This window comes from Pteronotus mesoamericanus, unplaced genomic scaffold (assembly GCF_021234165.1).
Source record: "Pteronotus mesoamericanus isolate MK-2021 breed Mesoamerican mustached bat unplaced genomic scaffold, CSHL_Meso_final contig_33, whole genome shotgun sequence".
Classification (NCBI taxonomy): domain Eukaryota; kingdom Metazoa; phylum Chordata; class Mammalia; order Chiroptera; family Mormoopidae; genus Pteronotus; species Pteronotus mesoamericanus.
This window is the reverse complement of record NW_026555135.1, coordinates 1,910,467-1,938,030: the sequence shown is the minus strand read 5'-3', so window position 1 is coordinate 1,938,030 and position 27,564 is coordinate 1,910,467. Positions and strand designations below refer to the sequence as shown.

At 50.5% G+C, this 27,564-nt stretch overlaps 2 protein-coding genes and 1 pseudogene across 3 annotated transcripts; all 3 read left to right on the top strand.

The window, feature by feature from the left end:
* The first annotated feature begins 298 nt into the window (after positions 1 to 298).
* Positions 299 to 12,234, top strand: UCP3 (uncoupling protein 3). Of its 2 annotated transcripts, none has more exons than XM_054576259.1 (7): positions 299 to 385; positions 4,088 to 4,306; positions 4,814 to 5,024; positions 5,309 to 5,509; positions 6,638 to 6,739; positions 7,218 to 7,398; positions 10,505 to 12,234. In XM_054576259.1, the coding sequence occupies exons 2-7, from the start codon at positions 4,181 to 4,183 to the stop codon at positions 10,617 to 10,619; spliced, it is 936 nt and encodes a 311-aa protein (XP_054432234.1). In that variant the 5' UTR covers positions 299 to 385; positions 4,088 to 4,180; the 3' UTR covers positions 10,620 to 12,234. The 2 variants fall into 2 exon arrangements, with proteins under 2 accessions (XP_054432234.1, XP_054432235.1); XM_054576260.1 differs by lacking the exon at positions 10,505 to 12,234 and adding an exon at positions 7,547 to 10,498.
* A 1,588-nt stretch (positions 12,235 to 13,822) lies between these two features.
* On the top strand, positions 13,823 to 17,305 carry LOC129072679 (protein FAM91A1-like; annotated as a pseudogene).
* Positions 17,306 to 17,930: 625 nt separating this feature from the next.
* On the top strand, positions 17,931 to 24,638 carry UCP2 (uncoupling protein 2). The gene is made up of 8 exons (XM_054576261.1): positions 17,931 to 18,086; positions 18,890 to 19,046; positions 21,514 to 21,738; positions 21,907 to 22,117; positions 22,964 to 23,158; positions 23,242 to 23,343; positions 23,693 to 23,873; positions 24,233 to 24,638. The coding sequence occupies exons 3-8, from the start codon at positions 21,613 to 21,615 to the stop codon at positions 24,345 to 24,347; spliced, it is 930 nt and encodes a 309-aa protein (XP_054432236.1). The 5' UTR covers positions 17,931 to 18,086; positions 18,890 to 19,046; positions 21,514 to 21,612; the 3' UTR covers positions 24,348 to 24,638.
* The last annotated feature ends 2,926 nt before the right edge of the window (positions 24,639 to 27,564 follow it).

Genomic DNA, 27,564 nt, shown 5'->3' with positions numbered 1-27,564 from the left:
GAAGGCCTTAACCTTTGGACTTTAACAGGTGACAGGTCCGACACCCCCACACATGCACATGTATACCCTTATTGCCTGAGGTAGATCTCCTTTCAAGGGGCTGAAAGGAGCTATTTTAAAGAACCTCAGGTCAAAGAAACTGAACCAGATCTAGAACTCTGACCTCCTCCCTCACTTCCCTGCCCCTCACCAGCCGTCTCTTGTCAAGTGATCAGACTGTCAACTAGAGTCTCTAGGGTAAGGTTTCAGGTCAGCTGGAGTGTATAAAAACAGGTGCCAAGCCAGAGACAGCAGGGATAACAGTGCGTGGCAAGGGAGCAATCAGATTCCTGCTGCCACCTCCTAAGGAGGTCCTGTGGTTCCCCTACCCTGGCTGGACTCACAGGTAAGCCCCAGGTTCTCCCCATCTCGGCAGGAACTGGCAGGGATCCCTGCCATTGCATGGCAGAGCTGATGGAGATTTAGTCCAATCTTGTCAGGAGGAGGGAACTGCAGCCCTGATGAGAGCGCAGTGGCAGGGCTGGGGACTCAGCCCCGCCATTCATGCCACTCACCCAGGACTTACCCCTTGCTCTGCTGGCTGTCTCTGCTGTGCTTTTGCCCATCCCCATAGATAGAAGTGGCTTTCTCCTTAATCTGGTCCTGAATCCCTCCAGGATCCCTCCAGAGCATAAAATCTTTTCCCCATGAGGGCCTTGGGGACCCCTTTCCTGAGTAGGGATGGTCGAGGCATGTCTGGCATGTGGCCTGGCCCAGTTTGCGAGCTAGAAGTTTTACAGAGCCCGTGGGAACTCTCCACGCAGCGACTTCCTCAGTGGGGATGCTGCGGAGGCTTTGTCAGTACAGTTGCGTTGGGTCGGGTATATAAGGCTTGGGTCTTCTGACCCCTACTTTAGGGAACTTGTTTCTAATGCAGATTCCCAGACCCCAATCCAGGCCTGAATGGGGATCTCTGGCACTGAGGGCTGAGAATCCACTCGGTAAACAAGTGGCTCCAGGGATCCTGAGCTCTCCCTGAAGTCTGAGACTCTGGGCAATGGAACAGGCACAGGTGTCAGACAGTCCTGGGCACCGATCCCAGCTCTGTCCCTCAGCCTTGGGACCAGCTGAGGCCCTCAAAGCCTTCAGTCCCTCGAGGATGAAGTGGGAAGAGTCATAGCAACTACCTTAGAGTCTTATAAAGGGCTTGAATTAGTCAATGCCTGGGAAGCCCTCGCATGGTGCTTCCTGATGCAGGAAGCACTCAGCAAACATTAGTGGGCACCATGACCCCAGGACATTCATACCAGAACATTCCATCGCTCAGGTACCCCAACAGAGTTAGTGGGAGGAGGGTTCTGCTGTCAACTTCCTCACCTACTGGCCAGTGGTAAAGGTCTACTGGCTGCTAAGGCTCCTCGAGTACCAGTTCAGGAGGCAGGAGTGAAGAGGGAAGGAGGCTGGGGAGCACTGGCCTCAGGGCAGCCCTTCCCTGTGCCCAACATTATGGCCTCCCTACCGCCCACCCCAGCTTGACCAGCGGAAGTTCTAGAGTCCTCCCCAAAAGGTGTGGCTGTTGACCTGAGTCCATTCCTATCCATTCTGCCTCCCGTGGGTGGCTCAGGACTGCCTCCGGGTACCCTCCAGCCTCACTCTGGGCCCCTGCTCTTGACCAAGTTGAGGCTCCAACACCCCTTGCTGAACCATTCCAATAACCTCCTCACTGGTCCCTGAGCCTCCCATCTCCCAGCCCATCCAAACCTGCACCAGCATGTTCTCAGGGATCTGCTAGTGTCACTCCTCAACCTGAAAGTCACCAACCTCTCTCCACTGTCTAATGGAACAAGGATAGCCCTGGCATTTGTGACCCTCCCCCAAAGGCCCCTCTGGGCACCCCAGATTTCTCAATTCCCCTCTTCAGCAAGTAGGTTTCCTTGGTTAACTCTTCCTCCATGGGCCCCTCAATTCCTAGACCATCCCCTGCACCTGGCTGCACAGAGAAGCAGGGTAAGTCAACCCTGTCCCCGCCTTTGGTGTCCTCCATCTACAGGGGGACAAACAGCAGTTAATGAACTAATCCTACGGGACCAGGGGTAGCTGGAGACAAAGGAAGTTCGGAAGGGAAGCCCTCGGTGGTTCAGCCCCCTGGCCAAGCTCCTCCAGGAAGGTAAATCCAGCCTGGTAGGCAAAGCCCATGAAGTGTTCCCTGCCAGGCTGGCACACCATACAAATGCCTTGGAGCCACACAGCCCTGCTCACCTGTGATCTCAGATAGGTCATTCCACCTGTCTGCGCCTCAGTTTGTAACTCTGAAAGTGGAGTAAAAATACCTAATTCGTAGTGTTCTTCTATTAGAGCCTGGGTGGCCACCAAAGGTTTTGAAGAAGGCACACTCCGACAACCCGGAAGAGACACCAGAGAGCTCAGCCCCCAAGGACCTCCCAGCTCTGAGAATCGGGCCATTAGATTCCAGCCCCAGGCAGAGGAGCCAGCACCTCCCTGCTGGGGACCCAGCCAGCCCTGGCAGCTGCTGGTCCTCTGTAGGGCAAAGGGGAATGAGGAAGGAGGCAGGGGGAGGGTGGTGTTCCCAGCACAACTGCCACACTGTTCCCCAGCCAGGCTCAGCTGTGCGGACACCAGGGCCTCCTCACCATCCTCCCAAGGAGCCAGACCCCTCTTGGACCCTATCAAGAAGGCACTGCAGAAAGGCAGGAAGTTGGGCTGTGGAAGAGCCCGGCAGAGGGAGGCAAGGCCTGACTGCAACCTGCAGAGGTCTCAGCCTCTTGGGGGCCCATTTTCTTTACCTACCAAAGTAGGCGGTGATGCCTACCCAGCCTTTGAAGGCCTCGATAAAAAGGCACAGTCGTGATATCCATACCACCACAACTCCTGGGGCCCCTGAGTAGAATGGTGAAGGGAGACTTGCGCCGTCACAAGCACCCGGTTGGAGTTCTGTGAATTTGAGCCAGTCTCCTTCCATCTTAAGCCTCTGTTTTCTCATCTGTAAAATGGATTTAAATGCCCTTCCTTCTTTCCAGGGCTATTTTAAGCCCAGTATGGCAGAGGGAACCAGGCTGTGACACTAGTGGCTGGGAACACTGAGCAAGCACGTGTGTCTGAGTCTCGGTGTGCTCATTCATCCAAGGTAGGGGAAAGGAAGAGAAAGCTCCCTTTCAGAGGAGTTAAGAGAATCCCCTGAGATTGTGTGTAAAGCTCACTGCAAAGTCCTCACAGCCCAGTAGCTATTCCCTCCTCCTACCAGAAGCCATGCCCCAGGCTCTCACACGAGCTCAGGCCCTTCCCTGTACCTCAAACACCCTTCTCCTGCCCACCCTTGAAGGCCTAGCTTACGCAACCCCTCAACCAGCCCCACCATGAAATTGTTCTAATTCTACCTCACAAATAAGAGAGAAGGTCTTTCCCTCCTGTGAGTCCCTTCTTCGTGGCTCGTTCCTCTGACATTGGTCCAGCTCATCTTGCCCTACTGTTATCTGTAGGCATGTCTAATGCTCCTACAAGACTCCTTGAGACTTCCTTGCAGGCAGGTCACGCACACTGTTTTTACCCATCTCAAGATTTCCTGGGGAGTGCCAAGCACAGGGCCCAGCATGGGGTGGATCTCATGGATCATGGGCCATGGCAAGGACTTGGCACTTTGATCTGAATAATAGGATTGGCGGAGGGGGCACAATGGACAGTTTTAGACGGGATGACATGATCTGATTTATGTATGCTTGGATGCCAGGTTGGGTCCTCGCCCCAGAAAATTGCTTCCTCTATCTGCCGTTGCGACCAAATATCCCAGAATCAACACACAATTCCCATTACAGTTCAGTGGCCATTAAAATGCATGCAACCATTGTATGGAAATTATACCTCAAATTCAAAAGTTTAAAAAATAAAAATAAAATTTTAAATGCAACTTCATGCTGGGAAAGATCAAATGAGATAAGGCAGAGTCAAGTGACCAGTTTTTATAATCCAAATCCACACAGCTAAACATGGTAATGCCCAGGCTCTTCACTTACATAGCCCCCTTGGTGCTGGGGGAAGCTTGGGAACTGGTCGGCACAGGTTCCATCGACCTCCTCTGGCCTGTCTCCTGCAGGCTCCTCCCTGCAGTAACGCCCAGGGCTGCAGAGTGACCTCCGTCCTTGGACCTGCACCGGCCCTCAAGGGGCTGGAAGAGACTTCTGGGACCATGGTTGGACTGAAGCCTTCAGAGGTGCCTCCCACAACGGCTGTGAAATTCCTGGGGGCAGGCTCGGCCGCCTGTTTTGCTGACCTCCTCACCTATCCACTGGACACGGCCAAGGTCCGCCTGCAGGTAGGTGCCCTTTGGCCAAGGGTCGTTCACATCAAAGGAGAGGCTGAGCTCTCTACCACAGCGCCTGCACTGTCCGACAGCAAGCTCCGCCTCACGCAGAACCCTGACCAGACCACTCACCCCACTGCTTAAGACCCTGCCTTGCCACTTCCCCACCACCATTGCCCAAGACAAGAAAATAGTAATTCCTTGGCATGACATGACGGAGCCTTTCATGGTCTAGCCCTACTTTGTAAACTGTAAAGAGTAAAGTAAAAGTAAGGAATTACTGGGTGACCTAGAGCAAGCGACTGACCACTGTAAGTGGGAAAAACAGCCTGGCCTCCATTTGCTCTGAGAATCAATCCCCTGTGAGCTGTGAACTGCTGCACAAACCTCAGCTATTCTGGGATGTGACAGCTGTGATCCTGTTTGTTCTCGAAATCCAGCCCCAGGCAGGTCCTTCTGAACACAGCCCCATCCACTCCCTACCAAGCTCCTCACACCTCTGTGGGGGGTGTCCCTCAGATCCAGGGGGAGACCCAGGCAGCCCAGGTGGCCCGGAACATCCAGTACCGCGGCGTGCTGGGCACCATCCTGACCATGGTGCGCACCGAGGGGCCCCGCAGCCTCTACAACGGGCTGGTCGCCGGCCTGCAGCGCCAGATGAGCTTCGCCTCCATCCGCATCGGCCTCTATGACTCTGTCAAGCAGTTCTACACCCCTAAAGGAGCGGATCGTGAGTGCCCAGTATCCCATGGACACCGGCGGGTGGGTGGAAGCAGAACCAGGGCATGGGGGTCCAGAGACCAGGGCAGTGCAGACTCAGAGGCAGGGCTAGGGTGTGGGGAGCTGGTAACAGGCACTCATGAGGAGACTCAGAGACCCGTCAAGAAAGCCCCGGAACCCCAACCCAGGAGAAGAGGCAGATACCTGGCAGGGGCAGCTCTGCAGAGAACAGCATCAGACCCAGAGCGGTGTCAGGTGGTGGGGCACTGGCCCACTCGCTCCTCTTCTCCCCAGACTCCAGCCTCGTCAGCCGGATTCTGGCAGGCTGCACCACAGGGGCCATGGCGGTAACCTGTGCCCAGCCCACGGATGTAGTCAAGGTCCGATTTCAGGCCACCATACACCTTGGCACTGGGAGCAACAGGAAGTACAGCGGAACAATGGATGCCTATAGGACCATCGCCAGGGAGGAAGGGGTCAGGGGCCTGTGGAAAGGTAAGTCTGGGCTCCAGGCTCAGGGGGCCTTCGGTAGAGCTGTCCCTACCCTAGGGCTCAGGCAGAGAACTGAGCAATGACGGGACTCCCAGCACAGTGTAGGCCAGTGATTCTGAAAGAATATCCCAAGAGAGAATATTTCCTGACCTACCACAGTGCCCCAGTTCAACGTGCTAACCCTTCCTCACGTGCAGGCTATTGGGAGGGAGAGAGAAATAAGTGAAAGACAGAAGACACCTTCCACCCCCACAGAGAAGAAGAGACGCATCAAGGAGCAGCCATTCCACGGGGCAGGATGTGCTGGGTTCACGCAGAGGTGCAGGTCCAGAGTCAGGAGAGCCCATGCAGGGTCTGGAGGGAAGGTGATGTTAAGCTGAGCCTCAAAGGCTCAGCAGACTCTGCTTGTGTGGAGATGCAAAGGAGGCCCCCCAAGCAAAGGTCTAAGAGAGGTGACTGCATGGCTTGGAGAAGAAATGGCAGCCGTGAGGAGTGGGGCATAGGGAGATCCTGTGAGGAGGGAGCTTCCACAGGAGCATGGCTTTAGGGTGCCTATGTGTATAAATGGTGGCAACCTCCACAAATGCTGGAGTCTTTCCCATATGGGGACCAGGGGTCACATGAATCCTTGCAGAAGAAACAGTGACCCAGTCAGTGAAAGTTAAGAGCAGGACTCCTGGGTCACAGCCCTGGCCCTGCAGTCACTTGCTCTGGGCCCTCCTGGAGCCCAGCCCTCATCTGTGAAACCAGGCAGCTGGTCTGAGGCCTTCCGTGGGCCCTGCCTGCACTACACTCTGTCCCTGTTCCAAGAGCCCAGCCTCCCTCTTCCAAAAAATGTTTCCTTTTCTAGCTCTAGACAAGTCTCGGGCAGGTATATTTAAATTTTGATAGGTATTGCAGATTATCCTCCAAAATGTGGCCCAAACACACACAGTGGGCCTTTCTGTTTCCTGCCTGTGAGGAAGACATGGACAATCTGAGAGTTGTCAGCACAGGAAAATATGTGATCTGCTCAGCTGAGGTGGGCTGTCTGAGGCTACTAGAACAAGGTGCTGTGCCCCGCAAACTGGAGCCTGTGGGGGTTCTATTCTCCTACTCCCATTTACCAGCTCCCACTTCCCCTTCTAACAGGAACTTTACCCAACATCATGAGGAATGCCATTGTCAACTGTGCTGAGATGGTGACCTATGACATCATCAAGGAGAAGCTGCTAGACTATCATCTGTTCACCGGTGAGGCCCTGGGCTCCAGGCAGACAGCCCCCGGCACAAACAGTAGGGAGGGAACCTCGAACTCCACATAGTGGCCACCACCCAGAGGCAACGGGGCTTTAGAAGGAGCAGAGAGAGGAGCAGTGACCAGCACATCATTGTGACGAGTAGGAAAAAGCCCTGAACGGGGAAGCCAGGGGCTGGGGCTCCAGCCCAGCACCACTTCTCACCATGCATCTTAAAGCAGGGATCGCCTACTGATTTCAGTTTTCCCAAACAAGGTGGCTGGGCTGAATGACCTTCCAACTCTGGATTGCTCAGTTCTGTCTTGCCAGTACTCACCAGGAGCTCCACCCAGGGCAGGGAGAGAGATGGAAAATAATGTCCTTAAGCTCGAAAAGTTCGCCATTTAATTGGGGACATAAGCACACATGGGACAGAAAGCAAGCGCACTCCCCATCTTGGAGCCCAACATTTGCTCTTCCTTTCCCTGCCGCAGACAACTTCCCCTGCCACTTGGTCTCTGCCTTCGGAGCCGGTTTATGTGCCACAGTGGTGGCCTCCCCAGTGGACGTGGTGAAGACCCGGTATATCAACTCGCCCCCAGGCCAGTACCGCAGCCCCCTGGACTGTATGCTGAAGATGGTGGCCCGGGAGGGTCCCACAGCCCTCTATAAGGGGTGAGCTTCCCCCGCCTCCACACTCCCCTACCCCAGAACACTCCGGCTCTCTTCCCCCTCCGACTCTCCTCCCTTTCCCTTCCTCCTTCCCTTTCCTTTTTTCTTTCCTTTATTCTTTCTGTCCTTCCTTTCTTCCTTTCATGTATAGTGGGTCCATTTGAGGATGCAGTGATGAACAGCAGAGATGTTAATGCCACAAAGGAAAGTATCGAGAACTATGGAAGTTAAAAAAAAAAAAGAAAAAAGGAAAAAAGGAGAGTGAACCAGATCTAATTTGGAGAGTCAGGGGAAGCTTATCTGAGAAAAAGGAGTCTAGGCAAAGTGCTGTCACCACATTTACTGAGCAGGGGAGAAGGAGGGAAAGGTGGTTGGTGCTCCTGAGACTTTTCCCCAACCCACTGCCACAGCTGGGGATCACTCCAGATGGCACCTGAAGTGCCCAATGTGTGTCACGTTTTCTTGCTTCTGTATCTTAGCATTTACTGTTCCCTCTGCCTGGGATGCCTTTCCCATGCCATCTACATGCTCTAAATCTTTTTTAAAAAATAACTTTTTGTTTTTCAATTATAGTTGATATACAATATTATATTAGTTTCAGGTGTACAACCCAATGATTAGACATTTATTTATTTATAAGATTTTATTTATTTTAAGAGAAGAAAGAGGGAAAGAGAGGAAGAGATACATCAATGTGTGGTAGCATCTCGCACACCCCTCACCAGGAACCTGGCCTGCAACCCAGGCATGTGCCCTACACTGGAAATCGAACCAGCAACCCTTTGGTTTGCAGCCTGGCACTCAATCCACTGAGCCACACCAGCCAGGGCTAATTAGACATTTATATAACTTATGAAGTCATCACCCCGATAAATCTAGTACCCATCTGATACCATATACAGTTATTACAATATTATTGACTATATTCTCTATGCTGTACTTTACATCCCAGTAATTATTCTGTAACTACCAATTTAGACTTTTTTTCAAACTAACAGTTTCATTTATTTATTTATAGAGAGAGGGAAAAGGAGAGAGAAAGAGAGCAAAAGAAACATTGATGTGTGTAAGAAACATTGATCACTTGTCTCTTGCACGAGCCCTGACCTGGGACCAAACCTACAACCCAAACATATGCCCTGACTGGGAATCGAACCAGCAACCTTTTGCTTTGAGGGATGATGCCCAACCAAGTGAGCCACACCAGTCAAGGCCCGATTTGTACTTCTTAATCCCTTTACCTTTTTCACACATCCCCTCAACACCACTCTAGCAACCATCAAAATGGACATGCTCTTAATCTTAGCTGTTCTTCAAGACTAGTTCAAATGCCACCTCCTCCCCAACACTCTCAAGTACCCTGTGAGCTTCACCAGTACTTCCTTGATACCACTTGTATGGGATTTACCACCTCCTACTTTGTGTTATAGTATTTGTAAGTTTAAATTATCCACCATGCTAGAGTGCAAGCTCTTTAAAGCCAAGGACTGGTGGCTTATACATCTTTCACCTCCCAAAGTCCCAAGCACAAAGCTAGCACTCAGTACTTAGGTTATCAACAATCATCGTTATCACTAAGTCTCTGTGTATTAGGCTTTGATACAAGGCCTAATATAAGCACATTACATATATTATGTCAACAGCCCGCTGAACTGGGCAATATTTTCCCCATTTCCTCAGGAAGAGACTCATAAATATCAAGGAACTTGTCCAAGACCACAAAATTAAAATGACAGAATCATGGCTCAAACCCAGACCATCAGACACGACATGTTGTTCATTGAATTGCTAAGCTCTTTTCTTAGCCCTCTCACCTCCCACCACTGATGGTAGTTTTCTGGTGCCCAGCGTTAGATTGAACTTAACAAGCAAATATGTTCTCGGCCCTGGGAATGACATCATCAGTGTGTGTTTCCTTTAACAGATTGTTCTTTTCCTGTAAGTTCCTCCGCTTCTTACAATCTTCAGCTGCAGCCACTTGTCTCGGTTTATTATTTTACTTGGGAATCATTTCCTGAGCATCTCATGGGTGCCAGACCTTGTGCTATGTTTCCCTCAAAGAGCAGCAGACAAGTATGTTACATCTACTGAGCATTTGCTGATGCTGGGCCCTCTACTACAAGCAGTACATTAATCCATTTAATCCTCATAACAACTCTGTGAGGTAGATACCATTGTTTTCCTCCTTTTACAGATAAGGAAACTGAGTCTCAGAAAGATTAATTCAACTAAGATCATGAAGCTAGAAACTAGTAGAGCTAGGATTTAAACCCAGATCTGATTCCAGAGTTCATGTTCAGCGCCCTAGTGCTGCTATACTCCCTGTAGGGCCTTGGCTGAGGGTTCAGGAGAGGCCTTGGTGTGATGTTATGGTACCTAGGCTGATTCCTACAGAGCCAACAGCAACCAGCCAGGCAAGGAGAGTAGGGGACATTCCAAGCAGAAAGAGCAACATGGGCAAAGGCATGGAAATAAGGGTCTGGCAGGGGCAGAGGGGACCAGAAGGGGGTTAGCAGAGACAGGCTGAAGAGGAGGGCATGGGCCAGGTCACAGGCTCTTCCCTGAGTCTGCGAAGCACAGCTCAAATGGGATTCTCTCCTGGACACGCTGTCACTGGATAGGTAGGCTCTCCGGAGATCAGCTGTATTTGGTGTTACGCCATCTTTGCCCTGCAGTGCCTCAGCTTCTCAGTGCCCCAGCTTCTTGGTTCCCTGGCAGGTGCCTCATCTGGGGTGACCATTCAGGATGTAAATGAGCCCAGAAACACCCAGCAGCAGAGTGGGGACAGGTGGTTTAGTAGAGCTACTTAACCCTGGTGGGCCCCCGTTTCTGAAAAAGGCAACTGGCAACAATCATATCTATGTTACAGAACTGTGAGGATAACTGCCTGAAATAGTAACCTGGCTAAAAAATGTTAGTTTTCTTTCCTGATTCCAACTTCTGCCTAAGTTCCTTCAGCAGAGAAGAAAAAGACTGAACCGATCTTAGACAACGCTCATGACTAACACAAGTTTAGGTCCACTGACACTACCACGGTGGTGGGGAGTGCGCAGCAGATCTCTTTGGGAACTTAGTCCTGTCCGCCTGATGTGGTTGTTTTTCTCATCAGATTTACACCCTCCTTTCTGCGACTGGGAGCCTGGAACGTGATAATGTTTGTAACCTATGAGCAGCTGAAACGGGCCTTGATGAAAGTTCAGATGCTTCGGGAATCTTCATTTTGAATCAGAAAGGCCACTTGGGACGTTAACTGGAAAAAACCAGTCAAGAGTGGAATAAATCAGTGGGTCCACACACACAGGGACACAGACCCACACATGTTTACAGAACTGTTTCTTGATGCCGACTCAAGAAACACAGGAGAAGAGGAGGAAGGAGTCTCGTCTTCAGTGCATTGTCTTTAGAACATTTTTTGTTTCGCACTGACAAGGTGGAAAATAAATTACATTAATTTTTTAATCTTATTAGGTTGGATGCCTAACATTTAGGCTAGAGGGAATAAACTGAAACAGACCCATTTGGATAAAATGGAAGTTTGTAAGCTGAAAAATCTGATTTGATGATGAAGGAAAAGACTGCAAGCAGTGGACAGAAGTGGTACATGGTGACTTGGCAACCAGCTAGGGTGTAGAGGGACACTGCCAGGCAGCGCAAAGCTTGTGGCTGAAGCCTGTGATTAGCCATGGACCACCAGCTGTGTATGTAGTGTGTCTGCTGTGTAGAATCCATTGGGATTCTAGGAAACGTGAGAAAAAAAGAGAAAACCTGGAACCTGTGCCAAAGGAGCACTGCTGGCCCTGTGTGAGGCTGCGATTCATCCCTGATGACACTGAAAATCCAGAGGACCACCTCAGTCTCCTTCTCTGTAAAATGGGAGTAAAAATCCCATTCCTGCTACTTCACCAGGGTGGCGTGATGATCAAGTGGGGAGCTGGACAGGAAAGCACTTTATAGAAGCAAAAATTCTGTACAAATGTAAGTATAAAGACAAGGCCTTGGGAAAGGTTTTGTCAGAACAGTGAGGAAGTGCCAGGGAAGTTTTTGAAAGACGGTTGACTAGAGGTATGGCCAAAGGAACCCAGGACTCATGGACAGAGGATGACATGTGGCCACAGGACACCCTCCCATTTAGCCCCCATTCTCTGACTCGACTGTGAGGCACCTTGAAGAGTAAGGGGGTTGGAGGAAAAGAGAAATGGCAGGACTGACAGCCAAAAGTAGCAGGACTCAGAATTTTTGGAAAATTATTATGACTTGGTAAAGGAATTCACACCTTGGGTATTCAAATGAGAACAGCCACTTTTCTACCTTCTTTCTTGGACAGAATTTCCCTTTCTCACTTCAGGCTTCCTGTTTGCAAGGGTTGAGCCAGATCTGGCCCCACACGCCCACACACTGCACCCCACCTTACTAGCAGCCAAAGCACCGGGAGGAATGTTCAGCAAAGTCATCCTTCCCTCCCCCACACTGCCTCCTCTGGACCCTGGGAAAAAGTGAATATTCACTTACACTCAGCACTTTCCTAAATTTAAATTATAATTTGAGATCATCTACATATACAAACTGGAAAGCACAAACAAAAGCAAAATACAAAAATTATCAATTTAGTGCCTGCTTTGGCTTTCAAAAAAAACTCATATTTAAAAATGTTCCTTACTGCCCTGGCTGGTGTGGCTCAGTGGATTGAGTGCTGGCCTGCGAACCGAAAGTTCACCAGTTCGATTCCCAGTCAAGGCACACACCTGGGTTGTGGGGAAGGCAATCACACATTGATGTTTCTCTCTCTCTCTTCCTTCCCTTCCCTTCTCTCTAAAAATAAATAAATCTTTTTAAAAAGCAGTAATATACAAATTTCCCTTACTTTTGACTTGACTGACATGTGCAATTGTGTGTGTGTGTGTGTGTGTGTGTGTGTGTGTGTGTGTGTGTAGGGATGATGAGAAGAGCTGGCTGGGCAAAGATCTGAGGAAGAGTGTTCCAGGAAACTAGAACAGAACAGTCTGTGGGAATGAGGTTGGCATGTTCAAAGAACAAAAAGAGGGCCCATGTGGCTGGCATGAAGTGAATGAGGAGGTGTATGAGAGATCATTCATTTATTCACTCATCAAATACGTAAGAACTGTGCCAGAGGCTGAGAAGTCAGAGGACAGCCAATTGTTGGGAAAGTGTGACAGGAAAAGGAAGGAGAAAGAAAGCCATTGTAAAAGGGGTAAGAAAGACCTGCAGGTTCAATTTATACATACACACATACACACAAGTAAGGAAAGATTGAAGATGAGGGGGAAAGATTGCAAAGCCAGGTCCTAGGGGAAACAAGAGCACAGAGTAATGGGTATAGGTGGGATGGGCCAAGATAGAAAGGATATGATAAACCTAGAAATAAAGGAGAGCCATACAGGCAAAATTTTTGAAATGGAGAGAAGCAAAATTAAGGCATTCTCCAATCTTTTCATTGAAATTTGAGGAATGGTCACATATGAAAGTAGGTTAGTGGGCCTGGAGAATTATTTTATGAGAGAGATGATTTTGAAAGCTCATTTTTTCTTAAAAAATAATTTAATGAAGAAACTTAGATCCTCTGATACACCCCTGACACTGTTCTTTGTCACACTGAGCTGGCTGGAGCCCTCACCAGAAAGCAGCACAGGCATTGTAAAGCGTAGACAATGATGCCTCCAGAAGGCTCCTCTCAACTGCCGCAAGGCCCTTGCATCACAGGCACAGAGTTCCACATCAGGCACAGCCACTCACAGAGCAAACTGCCTGCCAACATATGACAGGGTCTTGGAAATTCAGAGAGTAAAATATGCAAAGCAGGTTGTCCTCTACATATCACAGTCTGTGTTATGATACAGAAACATAATTTAAACATGTCCAGAAAGGTGGATGCAAATACTTTGAGGAACTATTACAGTCAAGATTATTTCATGCTAGACCTTTACCATTTATTGGATATTATGGTAAAGGGCCCAAAGGTAACACCATTTCTGTATTATACTGAGATTACAGAGGACATTATGGACAATGAGAAAATTTATGCTTCATTGACCATCTTTAGTAGGGCTGGCTGTTTTCTTGGCATAAAAGAGTAGCAGTAATACATTGATAGTATAAATCAATGTAGATCATCAAATTTTTTTCTTTTTAAAATTTGAAGAATGGTCACATCATCTACTAATAATGCCAGTGGAAACTGCCAGAGAGGCGTGGTGGATGGTATAGGCTGCCCAGGTCACAAAAATGACATAAAGATATGCACAAATATACTGTAGATAACATCACTGATTCAGATCACTAGGTTGCAATGTGATACATAGTTTACATAACAATTTTACTCAAATGTATCACTATCTAGTGACAATTTTATTCTATTTTGTAATGAATTGAGTGCAAGATAACGAGGCAATGAAACTTTCAAACTATATTTCTTTCAATCGTTGAGCATACTAATGTTGCAGAGCTTGCAAATGTCCTTGAGATAGACTTTCCCTTGTTAAGAACGGTGTTGCTACTGTGGTGGGGTGGCTCAGTTATCCCAAATACCAAAAGTTTGCAGGTTCAATCCCCATCAGGGCATATACCTAAGTTTCAGGTTCAATCTCCGATCGGGGATCATACAGAACACAACTGATCGACGTTTCTCTCTTACATCAATCTCTCTCTGTTTCTTCTCTCTTTCTCTGTCTCTCTCTCCCCCTCCCTCTTTCTCTAAAATCAATAAACATATAGTTGGTGAGGATTTAAAAATAAAAAAGAAATATATTTCTTAAAAAAAAAAAGAATGGTGTTTCCATATATTGCTGATTGGACTTTGCCCATAAGGAGAGAAAGTAATAACGTGGATCAGTTTCAATGTTTAATCTGTAAACAGATTTTAAAGTACTTTCTATCCACAAAAGATACTTTTATCACTAGATGACAAGGAAAGTAGGAGCTTTGTCAGCTCTGATACTGATGAAAATCATCAAGAGCCAGCTGACACAGCTGATAAAAGCCATCCGGGGCTTTCTACAGGATCCACACAACTTATTGATTTTCTATTTGACTCAACTCTTACCTTTTTAATTATCGGCAATCTTTCACCAAAAATTGGTAAATTTGCACGTAACTCTGGACAGCTTTCTTACAGATCTAGAAAAGGTTCAAAACACTGGTAGAGAAGTGCAGAGATATTTTGGTCAGGCACTTACTCTGAGAAACACAACACTGTCTCTGCATATTAATAATGATATAGCCACACAACTGCATAGCCAGAACAGGCCAGTTATGGTTTTCTTCTGAATTTCTACCACTCTGGAAGCCTTCTTGATTTAGAACCAGCAACTTATGGCAGAGTTCTATGCAAAAATTATACATTGTCTTTTTCCACGGCTCCTCTCACTAATGAACTCAGTCCATCAGCAACTAGTACTCCCCAGAATATTTGACCAGTTATCTAGAGGTCACTGCACAGAAGGCAGATTCTCATTTATTTTACTGTCCAAAGGTACAAGACTTCAAAATTCATCAGATATATTTCAGGGTTATTATTGAGCAGTAATGTTTTTGGAGTCATAATCCTGAAGTAATCCCTACTTCAGATTAGCTCAGATGTTGAATGATGGGATGAGAGAAACCTTTTCCATTTGGTAAATACAGCTACAAGGAGAGTTTGCTTGTGTTGATACGGGTGTTCATAAGCATTACACATATCAAGAAACAAAGTGAGGTTGTAGGAATTTTTGTGTATATGTCCCCATTTTTATGCTACTAGTAAACATGCAAACAGAAAACTTGGTGCTCTTTATGGTGAGAAAGGGGAACCTGATTTAACTTCCAGCTCAGAGCAAATGAAAGTACAGAATCATCGTAAATTGTCATTGAGGAAGCAACTAAAGAGTCCACAACAAAACAGAACTCTGATGTTGCCACAACAGAAGCCAACTGGTCTCTCGTTTTGATTCAGAGCTATTTAGCTCTGAATTTAAATGAGAGTCTGTAGGAAAACTGCTATAGACAACCTTTGCAGAAAGGAAAGCCTTTAAAAACTCTGACATCCCATTAGAAAACTCTCTCTACATGTCATTAACTTTGTTCACTCATTCTAGGAAGGTGCTTCAACACTCGTTCAAATGGAGGCCAGCTTTTTCAAGTTTGCTTTACCATCTTAAGCTGGTCTGGCTTTTGCACTTGAGTGTAAGTCTAGTTAGTAGTGGATGGGAGACCCCACAGTACCAGAAGTAATTTTTTTAACTTGACTTCTCAATTTCCACTTTGCTTCTGCTTCTACCAGCCATGTGCTCAGGTGTTTTTCTTTCCTGTGTGAACAAAAAAGGGACTTTGTAATAAACCTGACTAGCTCAGGGGCACCACATGGCAGACGTGATGAGCTCAGTGACTGAAAGTAAACACAAAGGATAGTCGGATCACAAATACTTAACTGGGCAGCCTATAGTAGGTAGTCACATCCCAGGCCTAAAGCAAAGGTCAACATTTACCTTAAGTGAGCCATGACAATTTTTCTTATGCATTTAAGAATAACATACCATTGAAATGTCAGAGTAATGTTCTTTTTTAGACTTCTCTAAAGCACAACCGTAGGCATCAGAACATAAGACCACCAGAGCTGGAGACCACAGAACCCCTCATTGTTATCTTGTCCCCTCATACCATCTCTATGTACTATAAATGTTCATTGTTATCTATCCTGTACCCACCAATGTATTGTTGGAGTATGTTTCTCTGTTTTGCTTTTTATCCAATCCTAGAGGTTTCCCTTCTTTACTTTCTCCCGCCTCTATCTATCATCAGACTTCATGTAGTACCTTCCGTATGTTTTCCCCTGATACTAAATGCATAAAAGGAACTACAACACTGCCGCTCTCCAGAGCATTTTCTCACTCCGTTGAGATCTTGCTTCCAGCCATCTCCTAAAAAATTTTGTTAAAATAAACTCTTATAAAACTTTTCTATAGGTTTGGATTTTTTTCCTGGACATCCGCGCTAATTATCCATCCCCATTCCAGCTATTGTTTCCTCAGCTGCCAAGTCCTTCTGTTTATGGACAATATAGAAAACACACTCACGGGGCCTAACTGACCAGGGTTTGAGGGAGGGCTCACCACTTCCTAGCTGTGTGACACTGGGCGAGTGATTTAACCTTCCTGGGATTCTTGTTTTCTCATCTGTAAAAGAGGGGTTAATACTGGCCTCACAGGGAGTATCCACACGACCTGGACCTGAACATAGTTACCACATTCACCAAACGTTCGTTTCCCCTGGTTCTCCCAGTTACATCTCTCAAGGCACTTTCAACAGCGGCCCAAACTGCACATACTGAGCCTGTAGTATATGTATATATCATCGGCCCTTGAGTATTGTGATACTAAAATACAGGAAATACCTTCCCGGGCTGGAGGAGCTTACAGTCTACTCAGGGAGACACCACCCCCCACAGCAGTCTTTGGAGGCAGACAAAGATGAAAACAGCAAAGGACAGAGGGTACACAGAAGCAGGGACACAGAGTCCAAGGGCAAACAGAGACCTAACGCTCGTGCTTGTCCCGGACACAGCCTGGGCTCTGTTCGGCCTTCTCACTCGCAGGGTGCGGGCCCTCTCGCGTCACGTTTGGTGCCCCCCTACCCGGGCCGGAAACCCGGCGGGTCCCCAGGGCCAGACTCATCCTCGGCGGGAGAAGGCAGGAAGGCCAGCTGTTCGCGGCGACCGTTGGCGGTCGCGAGCCACCTGCCGCTGCAGCTCGAATTGGCTCCTTCCTCTGTCAACGTGGTGGCTTTAACCAAGCGCCAGCGAGGCCGGTCAGGAGGCCCCGCCCAGCGGGAGCCGGAGCCAGCGCCTGAGGCAGACGGTTGGTTTGCAGAGGCCTGGGCGCAAAATGGCCCTGTGAAAGGAAGGCCTGCGCTTACACCCTAGGCTCTGAGCAGCTGTTAGAAAGAGCCCTGGCCGGGTGAAAGACAAATACCATATGATCTCACCTATAAGTGGAACCTAACCAACAAAACAAACAAGGAAAATATAACCAGCAACATTGAAAGAAAAAAGAAACCAACAGAATCAAGAGGGAAGTGGGTGGTGGGGAAGGGGCGAGGAACTGGAAGGGAAGGGTCAAGTCAAGGAACAGGTGTGGAGGACCCATGGACAAAGCCAAAGTGGGAAAGGATTGAGGGAGGGAGGTGGGGGAAGAGGGCAGGGGAAAGTGGAGACAAATGTATTTGAAAAACAAACAAATGAATGAATAAATGACTGTATGAAAGAAAGAGCCCTGGCAGGGAAGGTTGGGCGCAGAGGCGTGTGCGACCCTTGGCAGCCTCTGCTTTTCTGGCGTCAGTCTTCCCATTCTCGCAATGTTGGCGGAGTGCGGGGAAAGGAGTGACCGCGGGGGAAGATCTAAGGGCGAGGGGGGGCGGGTATACGCGGGGATGCGCCACCCTCACGGAAATAGAAGTGGAGAAAAGGGTGCGCCCGGAGGCCGCCGGCGGGAAGGCGACTCTGCCTCAGGGCCCGTAAACCCCGCCCCTCCCCACAGGCCCCGCCCGCGGGACTAAATTCCCGCGACAGCCTCAACCGACCCCAAGTGCCAGCCTCAGCGCCCGCGCCTTCGGATAGAGTACTGCCTGCGCTTCCTCCGCGCACCCTCCGACTGCTGACCGACGGAGCCCCCCGCTCTCTCGTCTCGTGTTCTCCCTGCGGACCGGTGAGCCCGGCCCCGGCCCGCCCCAGCCCAGCTCCCGCTGCACTTGCTCCACGCCCGCTACCCCGGCCGCACGGACCCGCGCTCTTCCCTCTCATTAATTTCCCTCCTACTCCCAAACTATTTAGTATTTTTCCTCTCTGTCCCTCCTGTCTTTATCTCTCATCTTTCACCCTTTCCCCATCTCGCTTTTGTTCTCTACCTCTCGCGTTTAATTGGCTGTAATTTAAACCTTCGCCCTCCCATCTCCCTTCCCTTGGCCAGAGAATGCACAGCCCTGCCTTGGGCGGGGGCCTTCTGGCGCAGCAGCAACGACCTGAATGACCGCTCCCTCCGCCGGGAGCTCCAGACCATTGCTGGGGCTATTTTTGCTGAGATGGGGCTTTGAGCTGCTTCCCTCACGCGCCCGATCCCAACTCCTCCAACTTCGCAGCCCTGCTCTGGGGCCTAGTGGATTCTCAGCGAGTCTCTGATCCATCTTGACTCTCGCCCATCCGCCCCTGCTGACTGGGTAGGGGGATGCTTTCCAGAGTAATGCGTGCCACCAAAGCAGAAGTCTGGAAGAGCCAATGCGTTAATACTAAGAGAGCAGACAGAGGAGGTGGAATTCCTGGGTTCATTTCCCCCCTCCATTGTGTGCACTTACTTACTCCACAGCGACCCTGGGGTAATGGACCCTGTTCCATCCTTCTATAGGCACTGACTGAGTGGACTGCGTGCCTTGGGCAGGGGCCCTTTCCTTGTTGGGGTGTGGTCATTTAAGGTGGATTTCCTTCTGAACTCTCCTCCTTTGCCTTTACCCACAGGACACATAGTATGAACTTTAGGTGTTTCGTCTCCCAGCCATTTTCTATGGAAAACCAACAGGATCGGGCCATGATAGCTGCTGGCAGCTTTGAAGAACGGGACACCTTTAGAGAAGCTTGATCTTAGCGGCCTCAGCGTGAGACCTTACAAAGCCGGGTAAGAGTCCAGTCTAGGGGGGATCTCCTACTGCCTCCTAGCCCTATAGTCTGGGGTAAGGGTGAGGGGTCAGCAGGATATTAACAAAAACAATTACCACCTTTCCCCCAACCCCCGCCCCAGTGAAGTTGCTCTTCACATTTCACAAAGCACTGTCATATATCCCTGATCTCATTCTGGCTCTTATTGCTGACCCTGACATGCCTAGGATAATGGCCCCCATTTTACAAAGGACTAAATTGAGGCCCAGGTGGGACAGTGATTGGCCCTGGGTGACCCTGGGAACCAGGAGAACAGGAACCTATTGTTCTAACTACATGTTGTTGACTCCAGCTTTGACTGTCCCTGAGATTCAGACTAGTAATGAGATGTACTTTTTTTTGACACTGAAACTGGTTATTTGCCAGGGACTGTAAAATATGATTAACTCTTTCTAGATCTGAGTTTTACTAATGCTTCTTAGTAAGATCTTTAGCAGAGGCAGCCTTTACCCCCATACTCATGCCTCTAAAGGACCTGATTTGTGGCAACCCCAAGGCAACATTCAGAATGACAGCTGAGTCTCTGCACTTGGCTGCGAGGTGGGCAAGGTGATGAGTCTTACTCGTTCTGGTGCTCACTTCAACCTCAACCCAGCTCAAAGTCAGGACATGAGACTAATGTCGTCATGTCTCTGATGCCCAGAGAAGGGATGCCATTTGCCTTCACCCTCTGAGGACTTTCGTGTGGGCACAAGAGAATTTGGTTGTTGGACTTCAATGTGAAAGGCCCTACCTGTGACTGGGGCTGAGAAAACAACAGGAAAGAAATGAGCTGGGCACCAGTTCAAAGCAAACAGCATAAGCTTTGGAGCCTGTCGACGTGGCTGTCTTAGCAAGTTCCCTCTTTATCTCTAATATGGAAGTAAGGGCAGCCCTGTCACAGGGCCACTCTGAGGAGCAAGCCAGGCAATGGAGTACCCCAGGCAATCGGGTGCAGCACCTCCCAGGGGTGGGGATGTCAGAGCAGGGAAGCTAGGGAGTCTGGAGCACCCTCATCAACCCATTGCGCCATTTGAGTGCCCATCTTCACTGTGCCTAAAGTGAGCCACACTCTAGAGAAATGAAAATAAGCCCCACCCTATAGGAGTTTCTGATGCAATTGAGCGTGTGAGCAGGCTGTGGACTTCCCCATTTGCCCCAGCTTTTTGGGCTAGGAACGCAGGAGAAGGAGCCCTGGAGCTGTTTGCTTCCATGGGTCTCTGTTCACAGCTGGCTCCCACCACATCCTCCTTTTGCTGGTCAGCTCTTTCCTCCTGTCCCCAGCAACAGGGGCAGCCAATCAGACTGAGCTCAGAGCGCTGCTCCTACAAAAGCAGAGAAGCAAGCTCAGGGGAGAGAGAAGCATGTCATCCTCCTCCGCTGGGGTGCTGGGCTCACTTCCTCCCTTAGCGGGGGAGGGAGGGGTGTTGTTCCAACTAGAACAAAATGGAGCTTTTGGTTGTCTGTGTGGCTCTTCATATCTCTGACTTGCATCTCCCCATCCCCACCTCTTTTGTGGTGAAACTGTGGGTTCCCCTGTGACAGAGAAGGGGAGGTGGTTTTCTCTGAATCACACAGCAGGCCAGGGAGGAAAGTTGAGCACCTAGGCCCTACTCTGAGCCCCGGGAATTGCCCAGCCTCCCTCAAGGTCCAGCTAAGTGTTACCTTTTCTAGATCTTCTGGTTACCCACTCTTCCTTTCCTCTCTCCTGTTGGGAGTGTTTCTCCTCTGCAGTTTAACGGTATGCCCTGCAAGCCCCGGTGCAACTTGAGTCACCTGCCCACTCCCTGTGCCAAACAGGAAGCCCCTCTAGGGCAGATACTGTCTCCTGTATCACAGTGAACCAGGACCTCACAAAGCAGTCTTGTTGAAAGAGTGATTCAAGAGAGCCCAAACTATGCGAGGGCTAGGGGAGAGAGTAAGACTGATGGGCTGGGAAGGAACTGAATTGGGTTAACCATTCCTTTTCTTCCAGACTTAGGCAATTCCAGACCCATAGGAACTTCTGCTTAAGAAACCCAAGGCATAAGCCTGCAGATTTATGCCTGTCAGGTTCTGGTCTGGCTGAAACCTTCTCCCCACTTCTGTCTGCTTTCCAGGCAGACCCGCAGAAACAGGAATGTGGGCGTCACCAGAGAAATATCTGGACCCAGCGGACAGAGGTCTGGGCCAGGGCCTGGCTGAGACAGCATTAGGATATCTGTGATCCAGACTCCCTCTGTGGTGAAAGGGAGGGAGCTCTTCACTAAACCTGGGCTCCTCAGGCAGGAATTGCTCTTTCAGCCTCTATTTGAGTACCTCCGGAACTCACTCCTATTTTCCCTCTTAGGGTTGCTCTAGCCCTTGCTTGGGGAGGTGGTGCTGTCAGGGAAAGTAGCGGTGGGGTTGGTGAGCACGGAGGGCCCAGGCATACTGATAATGATGGGGCTTCTCTCTCCTTGGCACAGATTCCGGCAGAGTTCCTCTATCTCGTCTTATTGCTGGTTGAAGGTGCCCCCTTCTCCACTTTGTCTTCATCTTCTGGGAGGTAGCTGGAAATCAGCATCATGGTTGGGTTTAAGGCCACAGATGTGCCCCCTACTGCCACCGTGAAGTTCCTGGGGGCTGGCACAGCTGCCTGCATTGCAGATCTCATCACCTTTCCCCTGGATACTGCAAAAGTCCGGCTGCAGGTGAGGGGATGAACTAGGGATATTGATGGTGTCTAGTCTGTTCCCTCCCCAAGATGCAGATTCCTCAAGGGCCAGTGGGGTGTTCGGGACTATAAGTTTTGGAGCATAGGGATGGCAGGAGATGGGGATGGCAACCTGCCTATCCCTATACCTATCTTGGCCTTGCAGATCCAAGGAGAAAAGCAGGCGGCAGTGAGAGCTGCGGCCAGTGTCCAGTACCGCGGCGTGCTGGGCACCATCCTGACCATGGTGCGCACCGAGGGGCCCCGCAGCCTCTACAACGGGCTGGTCGCCGGCCTGCAGCGCCAGATGAGCTTTGCTTCTGTCCGCATCGGCCTCTATGACTCTGTCAAGCAGTTTTACACCAAGGGCTCTGAGCGTAAGTGTGGAGCTGGGCCCCAGGCTCCTCAGCCTTTTCTTCTCAGTGATGATTGATCCTAGTGCATTTTGCTCAGGGTCCCAAGGAGAATCAGAGGAAGGGAGAACTGGAAGGGCCCTGATTCTCCTAATGATTCCAGAGCTCTTGGGCTATGCCAGCTCTGAGCAGGGCATCCTCCCATGACAGTCCTCATAGACACCTTGAGAGTAGGTGGTATTATCCCTGTGCTACAGGTCAAGACACTGAGGTTTGCGGGAGGTGGTGGGAGGGGGCCTTGGCCAGGGGCACACAGTGGGAAGCCAGAAAACACACCCAGGACCTGAGCTTTCAAGGCCAGCACACTCCCATTTCTTCTCTGCACGCCATGCCCATGCTGTTTTACATGTGTGGAAACTGAGGACCCAGGTTATAAGTTGACTTTTCCCAAGATTACGTGGCAGGGAGAAGTAGATCTGGGATGAGAACCCAAGTCTTAATGTGTCCCACTCCTTGGAAAAGCCGATTCTCTCGAGCCTTGGTTTTTGCATTCGTCAAATGGAAACAGTTCTCGTTTCTCAGGGCTGTTGAGCATGTTCAGTGAAATGAATGGAAATACCCAGTGAAGTGAATGAATGAAAGCACTAAGTCTCTTTTTGTTCTACTCCCTGCTGGGTCCCAGTGCCTAGTGAGTAGTAGACACTCTCAGTAATATTTTATTCTATATGAGGAGTTCTTAGAGCAAGAGCTAGTCTAGATCCTATTGCCAGCAGGCGAGAGATTATAGTCACGTGGTGTATTTGATAAAGAGAAATAGAAAATGAGTGCAGACCCAGCTGGACACTGACCCCCATGGTTCTCCCCCAACAGATGCCAGCATTGGGAGCCGCCTCCTGGCAGGCAGCACCACAGGTGCCTTGGCTGTGGCTGTGGCCCAGCCCACGGATGTGGTAAAGGTCCGGTTCCAGGCTCAGGCCCGGGCTGGAGGTAGCCAGAGATACCAAAGCACCGTTGATGCCTACAAGACCATTGCCCGAGAGGAAGGGTTCCGGGGACTCTGGAAAGGTGTGTGTACCAGATGTTTCTTCTTTCCCATCTTCCTCCTCCCCCATTGCCTGGCCTCACAATGGCACCCTTTCCTTCTGTAGGGACCTCTCCCAATATTGCTCGTAATGCTATTGTCAACTGTGCTGAGCTGGTGACCTATGACCTCATCAAGGATGCCCTCCTGAAGGCCAACCTCATGACAGGTGAGTTAGGGTAAATGGTGCTGGGTCTCGCCCTTCCCCCAACCCAGGATCAGCTGTGGGAATCTGGTTGCCTGAGGACCACATCTTTTCATCCTGATTCCCCTCTGCTTGTGGAGTGAGCTTCTCTCTCTCTCACTCGCCGTATTGAGGCCAAGTGAGATGAAGCTCCCAGTCTGCACACTGAAGCGCTGAGACGAGGTGGGCAAAATGCTGCTTAGGTCCTTGGGAGATGCCCCTGCTGGAGTCTCTGTCTCTCCAAAACCACAAGACTCTGGCTACTTAAATAATCTCTTTCCTTCTGGAATGATGGAGCAAGTCCTGACCCTTGCCTGCTCCTCCTCCTTGACAGATGACCTTCCCTGTCACTTCACTTCTGCCTTCGGGGCAGGCTTCTGCACCACCATCATCGCCTCCCCTGTGGATGTAGTCAAGACGAGATACATGAACTCTGCCCTGGGCCAGTACAGCAGCGCTGGCCACTGTGCCCTCACCATGCTCCGGAAGGAGGGTCCCCGGGCCTTCTACAAAGGGTGAGCCTGTGATCTACCCTGCCCAATTCCAGGCCTCCTGTGACACAGGTGGGAGAGAACCACCTAGAACTGAGTAGCAACCAACTGTTAGCCTATTTCTGATGGTGGCCCTAGTATTTCCCTAGCCTTCTCTCATGCCTTTAACTCCTTCCTGTCAGAGTTGCTACCTACTTTAAGGGTATTAAAATGGAGACTCACAGGATTCTTGGTCACAGCCACACAGCCGTGAGGCTCTGGCCCCTGGGCCCTCCCCGCCTCCTCAGGGACAGAGCACACCTGGGTTGGCTTGGATGCCCGGGCCCACTGGGGTGAGCAGGAGGTGGAGGTTCCCCCTGTGACCTGTGTTTTCTCCCCTCTAGGTTCATGCCCTCCTTTCTCCGTTTGGGTTCCTGGAACGTGGTGATGTTCGTCACCTATGAGCAGCTGAAACGGGCCCTCATGGCTTCCCGCACTTCCCGGGAGGCTCCCTTTTGAGCCTCTCCTGCTGCCAGCCTGACCACCTCTGGCTTGGCTTCGGCTCCAGCCGGCCCTGCTTCCCCTCCCTCACTCCCCGCCTTCTGCTCCCATTTCTACCACCCCCTCCCTCTCCCCACCTCTCCTCCCTACCTCTTCTCCCCGTGGCCTCTCAGTCCTGTTGGAGTGGATCCCAGCTGACACTGTGGCAGCCCTGACACCAGCGAGCATCCCAAGCCTCTCAGCCCAACGCTTCAAGATCCTGTCCCCAAGCCCAGAGAGCACATCACCCATAAAACACGCTCAACCTTGGCGTCTCCTCCCTCTCTCATAGCTGTAACCAGAGATCTGAGTCTAATGGTCTCTCTTGGGCCTGGTGGGCAGGGGAGGAGCTACCCTGGCTTGGAAAAGGGGGTGTGGCCCACACTCCACCTCCAGTGTCCAATCAGGTCCGTTTCTCTTTCCCAACCAGTCCCTGGGCTGAGGTGGCAGGTGAAGGAGCAACTCAGAGTCGCTGCAGTGGCTTTGCTCTCACCAGGCTACTTGAGCTTTTACTCCCACAGTGCCTGGTACCCCAGCACCTGCCTTTATCTCTCTCTGCAAAATGAGAGTGTTCCTCTCTGCATCTCCGGTGCTTCTTGGAAGATTTAGAGGAACTTGGGAATCTTAGATGTTGTGGGCTTATTTTACTCCATTTTACAAATGAGACACCTACCCCCCTCTCCCCAAAGTCCCAGACCAAGTGAGGGCAAGTTGGGCAGCCTCCCATCCTCCAGGCTCCCACCCTTAGAGAGTGTTGTCGCCTGGGAGGGCAGGCTGCAGGGCACACAGCGGTCCTTGGCCAGAGGGTGCTTTCCACTGGGAGGCTCACCCTCTCCCCGGGCCAGGGATCCCAAGCAGGCAGTGGCAAAGCGAGGCTTAGGCTGCACAGGGGTTGATACTTTTCTGTCTCCCTACCCCCTGCTCTCAGGCAGGAAAGCAGTTGGGCAGGGCTACTTTTGTTTCAAGGGATCAGGGATTCTGAGAGTTTCCAGAATCCCAAATTGTATTGTGCAGGGCTGGGCCCTCAGAGTTAAGCCACCCTGGCCTATCTTACGTATGTCCGAAGGATCTGAGGGCTGAGACAGGTTGTGCAGGCAGGGACACACAGGACATTTGGCGGCTGATCTGAGACCAGGGCTCCTCCCTCCCCCATGGCCGCCTCCTCCCAAGGACTTTTGCTGGGGGGGTCCTGTGGGAACCTCGGGCAATTGCCGAGCTAGGCGGAGAAAACAGGACCCTCACAGCCTAACACAGCTGATGCTACTGCTCCTTCCCCACTGGTCATAGCTGGAGGCTAGGCCCTTCTGTGCCTGGTAAGGGGTCCAGGATATTAGGTTTCTGGAGAACAGGGCCCAGCTTCTGACAAACTAGGCTGAAGTCTCATAGTCCCCAAGAGGGACAGGGTTGGTTACATGACTCAGTTCAAGGGGAGGGCAGGCAATTCATCGAGGCAAGTCTGCTGGGCTGCAAGGCGTAAGCATAAATGGAGGCACCTTAAATCCCATGAAGCAGGCCATTCCCAGTCACACTAGAGGAAACTGAGACAATTTGTCACACAAGGCAAACCAGCTGGTTCATTCTGCAGGCTTATGTCCCAGACACTGGGGTGGACAGCAGTCCGCCAGACTTCATCATGGTTTGGGGCATGATCCTGGGACAAGGAGGAGCTGGGAGACATGTAGGAACCACTGGACAGTGTACCAGTAGGTCTCAGGAGCTGGCCCTCTGTCCTTAATGCCTATAAAATGGGTGTGTGCTAAACCCTGCTTTGCCTGGCTCACAAGGTATCACTGAAGATCACTAAAATAGAGCCTGGTGTTTGAGCATGAGCGAAACTCTGAAGTAACAAATTTCAAAGATCTTCAGAGCCTCACTGAGGAAGAGGGTGGGAGCAGGCTTCCTGGCTGGCCCAGGGGAGGCCTGGCATACTATTTCCCCGTGCAGGCTCCACACGCCCTCACCCAGTCGCTGCTCTCCGAGCAGGGCAGCTACCACCACTCCCCACCCAGGTCCTGCCTCAGGGCAAGTCATCTGGTTTGTACAAAGGCCTAAAAAGGGGGGGGGGGTTGTAATCTTTGTATGGATCTGAGGTTCAGAGAAGGAAGGGATTTGCCTAAGGGCACGCAGCTGGTAAGTAGCCCACCTGGGCTGTACTTGCCCCAAAGCACCCCCCCCCCGCCCCTTTACTGACTGCAGAGATGCTCCCTAGACCCCTGGTCCAGATCCTACATCTTGGGCTACTGCTTACTGCTTGATGGGTTAAAAATACCTGATATGCTGCTGAGTACCCATTGAAGGAAAAAGCCTTAAGCCAACTAACGTGGTGCTTTCAATGGTGGAATCCAAGCAATATGGGGGTTCTTTCTGGCACCCCTGAAGCCTTCACAGAAGTGACCAGTTATTCATAAGATTGGGCCTATCCTGTCCCAAACCCAGACTCGGGAGAGTCTTTCTCTTGGCATCCAGGCACTGAAGCGGTGTACGCCTCACTGCTGTCAGCTGATGGAAGGTCGGCTGCGGAGGCAGGTGTGGTCTGCACAGGCGCGGCTGGGCCGGAGGCTGGGATGCCTCCAGGCCACGTGGGCAGCAATGCTGCAGCTCTGGAACCTAAACAAGTTTCACCAAGCACTTTCACACCAATGGCTGGGTCCTCACAAGTAACCTGAGGGGCATGATGAGCTCTGCTTTACTGATGAGCAGGAACATCTAAGGGGTCAGGGCTGGGAGCAGAACCCAGACCTCCTGCCTCCCAGGCCACCCTGCCTAGACGCAGCCCAGGACCCACCCACTGCACAGGCAACAGAGTTGAGGCTGGTGAGGTAGAAACCGAAGCTGTTTCCTAGACTTGTGTCCTTTGTTCTAAGCAGGGTGAGTTTGTGGGAAGTGACCTTTGAGGTTCTGCTGAGACAAGTGTTTTTTTCTTGTACTTCCCTTTTCGTGAGTACAATGTGACCATTTCACACTCTAGAAACTGCCCCTCCTAAACATCACTTGCCAGGAGAAATCAGTAGAGCTGAGGACCCTCAGGTTACACAGCACTTCCTCAGCTCAGAGCGCAGAAACGCTGACTCCTCAGGGACCCAGCCACACCCACAAAGCCAAGACAGGGACCCAGTCCTCGATTTTCCTCTGCTCCACAGAGGGCGATATGACACTCCTTCCCTACCGCCCCCTACCCAGCACACACACTCCTGGG